This window comes from Gavialis gangeticus, unplaced genomic scaffold (assembly GCF_001723915.1).
Source record: "Gavialis gangeticus isolate Ggan-Ray unplaced genomic scaffold, GavGan_comp1, whole genome shotgun sequence".
Lineage (NCBI taxonomy): Eukaryota > Metazoa > Chordata > Crocodylia > Gavialidae > Gavialis > Gavialis gangeticus.
In genome coordinates, this window is record NW_017728994.1 from 26,903,479 (window position 1) to 26,914,056 (window position 10,578).

General features: G+C 45.4%; 1 protein-coding gene across 1 annotated transcript in view; it reads left to right on the plus strand.

Moving 5' to 3' along the window:
* The window catches only part of USP54 (ubiquitin specific peptidase 54), a 108,971-nt gene that overhangs the window by 63,511 nt on the left and 34,882 nt on the right, over positions 1-10,578 (plus strand). The window contains exon 10 of the mRNA XM_019502435.1: positions 4,548-4,718. Coding sequence (XP_019357980.1) covers positions 4,548-4,718 — 171 coding nt within the window. The remainder of the gene's footprint in view (positions 1-4,547; positions 4,719-10,578) is intronic.

Genomic DNA, 10,578 nt, shown 5'->3' on the forward strand with positions numbered 1-10,578 from the left:
AAGTGGCGCTGGCTCCTACCCTGGGGGTCTTTAAGAGGAGGTTAGATGAACACCTTGCTGGGGTTGTTTGATGATCTACTCAGGTCCCTTCCGACCCTAGAAGCTATGAAACTATGAAACTGTTTGGAGTGTTGTATGGGATTTTTCCTTGCTATCCAAGATATTTTTTTTCTTTTATAATTATGACCTCCAACACAATAAAATTTCATGTTTCATGGAAATAATGAAACTTTCAACCAGTAGAGGGAGGCTTTTCAGGGCAAGAGGTATGACTTTCACACAAGTTGTACTTTGACTAGCTTTGCTCCTACAAGAAATCAGAACCACCCCATAGTTAAAAACAGAAATCATTTCTTGACCAGGCTTTCTGTTTAAAAATTTTTCAAAAAGTCACAGATACAAAAACAAACAATCTACATGCATGTACACCACACATACTAAAAACAGTTGCATCCTATGAAGTACGCCAGGTACTTTTCCTACAGACTGAAAGTAGGCAAGTGTGGGAGAGAGGAAATTAGATTTTGGATGAATTTAGGAAATGGCATACTGGATCAAACTTTTTGTTCATTTGGTGCAGGATCCTGTCTCCAACAGCAGCCAGCACTAGATATTTAAGAGGAACTTGCAAAAGACTCTGCATTAGGCAGATATATGTGATTAGTTTTCTCAGTAGAAGCAGGAAGCCAGCTAGAGAATCAGTGGGGCCCATTAGATGACCAAAATGTAAAAGGTACACTCAGGGAAGATAAGACCATAGCAAAAAAACTAAACAAATTCTTTGCTTTGGTATTTAGTACAGAAGAGACTGGGTGCTAGATCAATCATAGTTTCATAGTAGCTAGGGTCACAACGGACCTGAACAAATCATCTAGCCTGAACCCCTGCCACAGGCATGAATGAATGCTGGGTTCACAAGACCCCAGACAGGTGATCATCCAGCCTCCTCTTGAATTTTCCCAAGGTAGGGGCAAGGACCACTTCCCTGGGAAGTTGGTTCCAGATTTTGGCCACCCTAACTGTAAAATATTGCCTTCTGATCTCTAAATCCTTTCTAGTAGATGGGTCTGAAGAGTTGGACCACACTGAAGTGACAACAGAGGAAGTTTTGGAACAAATTGGTAAACTAAATACTAGTAAGTTGCCAAATGAAATTGCAGAATTGCTGGCAATAATATGTAATCTGTGGTTACAAATGGCATCTTTGCTAGAAGACTGGCAGGTTGCCAACATAACATCTATCTTCAAAAAGGGCTCCAGACGTGATCCTGGGAACTACAGACCAATGATTCTCACTTCCATCCCTGGCAAGTTGGTAGAAACTATAAAGAATAAAATCAACAGTCACATGGACAAATATGATCTGTTGGCGAAGACCTTATATGATTTTTTGTAAAGGGAAATCCTGCCTTACAAATCTACTGGAGTTCTTTGAAGGTGTTAACAAGTATGTGGACAAGGGGGATCCAGTTGACATAATGTATTTGGACTATCTTTAAGAAAGGAAATAAGTTTTTGTGTCGGATCTATAAAGGTAATGCCCTCCTTTCCACAGCAGGGAAAATCCTTGCTTGCACCCTCCTGAACTGTTTTCTGTCTCTTGCTGAAGTCCTGCCAGAATCGCAGTGTGGTTTCAGACCACCTGTGGGGCAATTGACGTGATCTTCGTTGCTTGCCAGGTCCAAGAGAAGTGTTGGGAACAACATCAGGACCTGTATGTGGCCTTCATTGATCTCACCAAGTCCTTTGATTCTATCAAGTGCAAAGCCTTGTGGAAAGTACTGGCCAGGTCTGGATATCTGGAAAAGTACGTCAAGGTTCTGAGGCTTCTCCATGACCAGATGGAGACCATTCTCTGTGGCAGATCAAAGACAGATCCATTTATTATCTGAACTGGGTTCAAGCAAGGATGTGTCATTGCCCCAATTCTGGTCTCCATTTGTTGGCAATCATCTTGGTTCCCATTATGCACCGCCTTGCTTCTGAAATTACATAAAATACTGAATGGATGGGGGGCTCTTCAATCTGGGACATTTTCTGCCTAAGACCAAATACTCAAAACAACCATCTTTGACCTTCAATATGCCAGTGACTTTTGCCATCCTTCTACACACTGAGGAAAACTACACTGGATCTTTTCAGAGAAGCCCACCAAACATTGGGCCTCTCTCTCAACATTAAGAAGACTGAAGTGCTCTCTTAGCTTTCACTGGGCATGAATATGACCCTCCTCCCTAGGTTACCACAGAGGGAAAGGCCCTGGAGGTAATTGAGCACTTCACCTACCTCAGTAGACACCTCTCTCAGAAAGTGAACATTGATGAGATTCAGCACAGGATCCAGTGTGCAAGTGCTTCTTTTGGGAAATTGCTTCACTGTATCTTTATTCATCACAATCTTTGGAAAGAAACCAGGATAAAAGTCTGCAATGCAGACATCATCCCTAGTCTTCTCTATGGATGTGAAACGTGGGTGACTTACCTTTCCAGGCTCTTGAGATGACAGTGGTATCACGTGATGCCTCCAGAAAATCCTCCACATCAAATGGGAAGACTGCTGCACAAATGCCAGCATCCTTGCTGAAGGCAAAGTTACCAACGTTGAGTTGGTGATCCTCAAGCACCAGCTTTACTGGGCTAGACATTGTGTGGATGCCTGACTCTTGACTCCCAAAACAAGTGTTCTGCTCTTAGGTTAGTAATGGCCTGAGATCTCACGGTGGCCAAAGGAAATGCTACAATGACATATTGAAGGCAAACCTTAAGAAAACGGATGCCAACATCAAGACTTGGGAGGAGCTGGCTGACTCTAGTGGTACTGCACCCTCAACCAAGCAGCTGCCCATTTAGAAGTAAAGCATCAGGCCTTTGAAGAAGAGAAAGAGCAGAGGAAGAAAATGGAGAGAAACCCAGGCCTACAGCCTCCCCTCCCCTGTGGAAAGACCTGCAACTTCTGTGGATGGGTCTGTGGCTCAAGGATTGCACTCTGAAGTTACCTCAAGATCTCTCAGTGATCCATGAGATGATCCTTGAATTGAAGGATTGCCAATGACAGAGCTGCAGAAAGATCTCACCAAGCAAAGTGAGTGGGCAAAAAAATGGCAGGTGAACTTCAGTGTCAAAAAGTGCAAGGTAATGCACCTAGGGAAGAATAATATGTACATAATGCTGGATTCTGAACTAGTTGTTACAATTCAGGAAAGAGAACTTAGTCATTGTAGATAACTTTTTAACCACATCAGCTCACTGTGCAATGGCGACCAAAAAGCCAATAATGTTGGGCATCATTAAGAAGAGAATTGAATACAAAATGGAGAACGCCATGCTGTTATACAAATCCATGATGCTCCCACATCTTGAATACTTTGTGTAGTGCGGTCTCTACATCTCAAAAAGGGTGTACTAGAATTAGAAACAGTACAGAGAATGGCAACCAAAATGATCAGGAGCCTGGAGCGGTTGCCATACGAGTTTGGAAAGGAAAAGCCTGAAGAGACGATGTGATAGAGATCTATAAAATCATGACGGATGTGGACCAAGTGAACATGGAACCGTTGTTCATCAAGTCCCAGAATACTAGAACTAGAGGGCACCCAGTGAAATTAATAGGTGACAGGCTTAAAACTAACAAGAGAAAGTACTTTCTTATGCAATACATAGTTAACTTGTGGAATTCATTGCCACAGGAGATTATGGCAAAAAGCAACTGGATAAATTAATGGATGATAGAGCTATTAACAGCTATTGAACAGAATAATTGGAGATGTTTCCTCTGGCATCTCTAAACAAGTAAAAATGGTAGATGGGTATTGAATAAGGGATAGATAACTCTAGAGATAACCGGTTCAGTGTCTTCCCTGGATAGCATCCACTTCCACCACTGACAGAGACGGGGTGCGATGGACCATTGGTATGACCCAGTATGGGACTTCTTATATTCTTATGTTAGATTTTTTTCCTGATCTTTAGTAGCTGTAGATGCATATAAACCCTAAAGCATGGGGTTCAATAGCTGGTTGAAAATTTGTTCTCATTAACTATTAACTGTGGATATTGTTGTTAGTTATATAAATATCCAGTCCCTTTGGTTGTTACTAAGCTTTTGCCTCGGTTACATCCAGTGGCAGTGAATTCCATAGTTAAATGAATCTTAGTGAAGCAGTTCCCCAGCTAGAGGTCATCATGACTCCCAAAAGGGCAGTTATGTCTGGTGTCACAAGTACAGAAAGTTTGTGAACCATTGGTTTAATGGGTTGGATTAATACAGGAAAAATTCCATTTGATATTAACAAGTTCTTTGACAGTTGGTTCAATGGCTATTAGTACTATTTATGTAATAAGGTGGTGAATTTAAATAAAAAAGGCCCCTTCAAGTCAACTTTGCTGTCTTGGTCTTTGACTTTGTGTAGGTTATTGTCTATGTTCATTTGCTTCTGTTCATATATCTGTTTCTTGACTTCTGTACTGTTTCCTCCATTCCATTCCTTTTTAAAACTCTCTTCTTTTATAGAACAGAGAGCCTAAAATTTGCATTTGTTTCTTCACTAGGGAGGGAGCCTTCCATCTCGAGTGATACCAGGACAGACTCCTCTACAGAGAGTTATCCCTATAAACAATCACACCACGAGTCTGTGGTTAGTCATTTTTCTTCGGATTCGCAGGGGACTGTTATCTACAATGTGGAGAATGATACAGCTTCTCAAAGCAGCAGGGATACAGGTAATAGATACTCTTGTACTTATGTAATCAGAGTTGCAAATGTGATGATTATAGTAGAGTTCAATTAAAATAAAAACACATTTTAAAAACAATCCACGGCAGAGAAATGGTGCTTATATTTAACCTGCTCTTCTGGTCTGTCTCGTCTCTTGATATTATACTTACTAGGTTGGGATATAACTTTATGGTTCAAAATTATGCCCAGCTAGGCAAATATATGGCTTGTGTGTCAGGTTTCATCTGCTCTTTATAATAGTGCCCACCATCCCCCAACTGCTCTTAGCCAGAAACCCACTTCCTCTTTCAAGTGCTAGGCCTCAGTACATGAGGTACCACAATTTTTTGCATGGTGCATCTATGCCAGGGTGGGCAAAATATGGCCTGTGGGCTGGACCCAGACCATCAAAGGATTTTGACCCACCTGCAGTGGGTCCCTCGGCCCCACCTGGCTCAGGTGCAGGGGCCAGCCAGAGCTGTGGTATCAGCAGCTGGTCTTGCTGCCCCCAGGTGTGGGGGGGTAGGTGTGTGCAGTAGGGCTGGGGCAGCACAGTGGCCAGACTTACTTCCCAGCAGTCCCTGCAGCGGCAGCTCCTTCTGTCTACCACTGCCAGTCTCCGCCACCAGACCTGACCCTGCTGCCCAGGCACCCTGGCCCATCCGTTCCACACCTGCCGGAGGTGGTAGGTGGAGCGAATGGGCAGGGTCTCTGTGGAGACTGGTTTGGGACCCGCAGGGCCAGGGTGCACTTGACTAGGTGGATAGGATGGGGTTGTGGGCAGGCAGGGAGTGGCTTCCAGGAGCAGGACAGGCAGGTGGGGCTGGGATCAGGATTGGGATCATGAGGTGATGACAGCACAGAGCTGGGGCCTGGGGCAGAGCCACAATCCACTGCCTGCGTGTCATTTCAATGGATGCCAGTTCTATGGGCAGGAGCGTGCAGGGAGTGGATCATGGCTTGGCCCTAGGCCCTGGCCCTGTGATCCCAATCCTGGCCCTACACATCTGACCTGGTCCCAGACACCACTTCTTGCTCACCTGTGGTCCCATCCCATCTGCCTGACCACAAGTGAGTCCCGGGTGGTCTCTATGGCTTGCTGGGCAGTGACAGTGCGGGGCCCAGGACAGAGCTGCAATCCACTCTGCACACCCCTGTCTCTGGAGCAGGTGGTGATTCTGCAGGCAGGGGCATGTGAGGAGAGGATTGCAGGTCTGCCACAGACCTTGGCCCCATGGTATCACCACTCAGTGATCCTAATTCCAGCCCTTCCAGCCCATCCTGCTCCTGGGTGCTGCTCCCTGTCTGCCCACAGCCCCCTCCTATTGGCCAAAAGCAGGACAGAACTGTTTAGGGAGTTTTGGTGAGCTGTTGCAGGGACAGGGAGAATACTGACCTGGCCTGTGACAGCTCACCAAAACTCCTTAAGTGGCCCTTCTGCCCAGATAAGTGGCCATCCCTGATCTATGCAAAATGCAGTTTTGAAATGGATGGGCAATTTGCATTTTGCAGATTCTGAATTGAAATAACTATCCTCATCTTTGAGGTGAGTTCTCACCTCTGGTACTTAGTTCATTTAAAATACATAGCAGTGGCCCTGAACATCATGTTCAGGCTGGGGAGGCATGGTGACTACCCACAGGTGGCAGTGTTGGCGGTGGGGGTGTAGTGGTGGTGAGCAGGGAGCTTCCACAGGCAGCCGCGGCAGCGTCAGGGCATGGGCTGATGAGTGCCACTGGAGGTGTCAGCGGTGTCAGCGTCGGGGTGGGGGTGGTGAGTGGCCACTGCTTGCAGGTGCCTATGGCAGCATCCAGAGCAGCTAATTTTGGGGGGGGTGCACTGCCAATTTCAGGGGGTACACATTCACCAGCATGCACCCCCTACTCGTTACCGATGGCAGTGGTACTTCCATTCGCTGGGAAGAGCATAGGATGGTTGTCTGCCTGCACTGTATTGCAAGTTGATAGGAACTTTGAGAAGGTGGAGCAGCTGTACGGTTGAGCAGTTTCAGAAAGGTTTGGCTGGAGAATTTGTAGTGGAGAGGAGATAAATTAGATGTTTGAGGGTTTAGATCCATCTTCTTGCCTAGGACCTAGCCAGCCGGTTCCCGACTACAGCACAGGCCTTTAAAATTTTCTGATAAAGAACTACATCTGTTAGTATGGGAACTTTCCATATATCAAGTGTGTGATTTGATAACAAGTATTATTAAAAAGTAGAAAGTATGTGCCTCTTGTAACAAAGCTATCTGTAATCAGCACGTTTCTTTGATATTATTTTATTTGGCAGGTTCTTGCCCTTCTGTTTGGAGTAATGTCTATGTATCCTTATATGGTCCCATATATATATATCATATGAAAAGTCATGTTGTAGATGCAGTTGGAAGCAGAATTGGAGCAAATATTTCTCACAGTAAAAAGCTGGAGAGGTGATTATTTTTTTTTAAAGATATTCTTTAGCACTCTTGTACCCCCTATCATTGGTTCAAGCATTCAGTAACTATGTTGAATGCTTTGGTTCTGGGCAATTTTTTTCAGTTTGAAAATATATATTGTTATATGTGATATGTAGCAATTAGAGTTTCAAGTATTTCTGGCAGGTGCTTTGGGCTCGGCTGTTCTATGAGCCCAGAGGCTGATCTAGTCTTCTGCCACTCTGGGAATCCACTGCAAGTGAGATGAATGTCCATATTCTAAGTGCTCTACTGATATTCCAGAGATCGCACTGGAGACCTGTCTCAACTTTTAATTCCCTTCTCTTTTACCCCATTCTGGGCTTTGTGGTTGCAAAGACACCTACAATGAATATCACTGTTTTGCTGTGAAGCTATATAATCCCTTGAGCATGAGGTACCATGTAAGTAAAATACCCAGCAGGAATTATATTTTCCATGTGTTTGTTTAAGTGCAGCACATCAGCAGAAAGGAATCTGAGTCATAGTTGACTCAAAGATGAATATGAGTTGACAATGTGATGAAATGACCAATAGAGCTAACTGCACTCTATCATGCATTAATATGTGCATCATGAACAGGTCTAGAGAAGTGATACCTCCCCTGTATGCAGTACTGGTAAGGCCACAGCTGGAATACTGCATTCAGTTTTGGGTGCCACACTTCAAGAAGGATGTGGATAGCCTTGAGAGGGTCCAGAGGAGGGCCACTCATATGATTAGAGGCCTGCAGGATAGGTCATATGAGGAGAGGTTGAGGGATAGTTCATATGAAGAGAAGGCTAAGAGGTGATTTGGTGGCCGTCTACAAATTTGTTTGTGGGGAGGGGTAGTGGTGCAAGGAATAGGAGATACTCTGTTTATCAAGGCGTCTCTTGGAGTAGCTAGAAACAACGGCCACAAACTGACAGAGAGCAGATTTAGACTAGAAATTAGGAAGAACTTCTTTACGGTAAGGGTTACCAGAATCTGGAATGGGCTTCCAAGTCAGGTGGTGCTTTCTCCTACCTTGAAGGTCTTTAAGAAGAGACTGGACAAACACCTGATGGGGTCATCTGACCCCAGCACTCTTTCCTGCCCAGGGCAGGGGGTTGGATTTGATGATCTGCTGAGGTCCCTTCCAACCCTGAAAATCTGTGAAATCTATTAAAAGAAATCCTATCTTGTTAATTTAGTGAATTCAGAAAAGTGCTAGATGGATGGCTGTGAAGACTGAAATTCTCTGTCTATTGTAACAGGGAGCCAGAGGCTCCTATTACTTGAAGGTATAGACAGCAGCAGGGCTATCCCCTGGTGGGGAGGGGAGACTGCGTGATATGAACTGGGTGCAGGGGAATAGGCTGCATGTGCCTAATGTAGGGTCAGCTGCCCAGCAGTAGTATAATAGGGCAGAGCCCTGCCCAGGGCTCTAGGGCAGTAGGGACACTGGTAAGGCAGCAAGGGTGGCAACAATAAGCTGCCCTGAAGGCAGCCTGGTTATCAGCAGGGATCAGGGGTTTCCGCAGTGGCATGAAACAAACTGTGTGATGCCATGGGGCCTCCAACGACAGGGGGCCCCAATATGCAGGACAAATCTGACAGATGACTGAGTTTAATAAGCATTGCAAGTTGCAAAGCGGTTCAGTCTCTGCATTGTGTGAACTGTGCTCTAAACACAGTTATTTGAAGTAGACTAGCAAAGAATTTGCTTCGCCATTTTTTCACTGTCTCAAATGTTCTTTTTCTTGGCTGGGTCCTGAGGGGGGGCCCTGAAAATGAAGCTGTGCACAGGGCCCCACTAACTCTAAATCCACCACTGGTTTTCTGTTTCCTGCAGAAAAATGGAGAAAACCATAGATTTTCTGTTCTTATCAGAGAAAACGTAGATTTTCTCTTTTAGCGGAGAAACCCATGGATTTCCTGCTTTTGCAAAGAGCTCTTGCAAGCTGGCAGAGTTCCAGACTGCAAGAACTGATTGCAAAATGGGCGGGAAAGCCCCAGCTCTGCCTGGTAGGGCTGTGGGTTTCATTTTGATGTCCATTTCGCCATTTTGAAGGAACAATGTTTTATTTTGTTGTTTCATTTTGTTTCAAAGCACTTTCCCTTTTCGTTTTGTCAAACTGTTTTGATTCATTTCGACGTTTTGCCCATAGGCTATAATGGGGAATCATGAAAATGCCTAAAACACTGTCATTTGTTGCCTAATTTGGATGCAAATTGCAGAGATAGTTGCCCCTTCTGGGGGCATGAAGCCTCCCAGGTTTCAAGGAGATAGGTGCAGAGGTTTCTTGGAAACTGCACCTCAAAGTCTTGAAAGCAAAATTTGCCAGCAGCAGCAGCCTCCTGTCATCGGGACACAGATTCAGGGGATTACACCCCCGGGAGGGCTGCAGAGCTGTGCTATGGGGCTGGTGCAGCTGATTGGAATGCAGCCAGGTAGCGAGAGGCAGGTAGAGCCGGTGCTGCACTCCAATCCGCTCCACCAACCCCACAGAGCGCAGCCCGGCAATAGGAGGCAGGGAGAGCCAGGGCTGTGCTCCCCGCCGGACTGAAGTATATGGGGCTGCGGAGCCACTTAGAGTGCAGCCCTGGCTCTCCTCCGCCTCCCACCACTGGGTTGCTTCGAAACTTGGAACGTTTTGAAACGTTTCGAGTGCCCTCATTTTGTTTCAAAGCTGTTTCACTGCTTTTTGTTTTGTTTTGATTTCACTTTTCAAGCTTGAAACGTTGAAACAGCTTTGAAACATAACACTTGGCAAAATTTTGCACAGCCCTACTGCCTGGAGGGGAAGGAGAAGGGGGAGGGAGAGGGGGAAGGGTAGGCCTGAGGCTTTTAGTCAATCTAAGGCTTAGGTCAGGCTCACTTTCCTCCCAGAGATTGTGAAGTGGGCTGGTAAGTGGGGCTTGCTGGGGGCTGAAGGAGCAGGGAGGCATTGGGGAAATACATGGAGTGGCCGGCCAGCTCCACATCTTCCCGCTTCTGGCTGGAGTCCCTGGCTGGGGGCACATGAAACCGGAGCAGCGTTAGCAGCCCTTAAGAGAATCTGCCTGTGAAGGCACTGGCCCTGTTATATCAGGAGTCTTTTATAAGACTAAAGGAGTGTAGTAGAACAGGCTATCCTGTTAGTGACTGAGCAGACCACTCAAGAAGAGAGACGGTAGTCAGCATTAACCATGAAGGGCAGGAGGTAGCAGTATTTGTTAGGTTGGAATGAGTCATAAAGTCACTATCTGTAATGAATCCAGACTTTTACTGTTCTGTAGAGTTATAAATTTCTGTTCCCAGACTAGTTTCTGGAGATGTTTGGTAAATTCCCTTCGAGCTCAAGGATTGTGAGGTCAGAGAGAGGACAGGTTATGAAAAATATGCTTCTACTGGTTTTTGTTCATCTCTGTCCTTTATTTTCTTTTCTGTGAGGGTTTTCTGTTGTGTA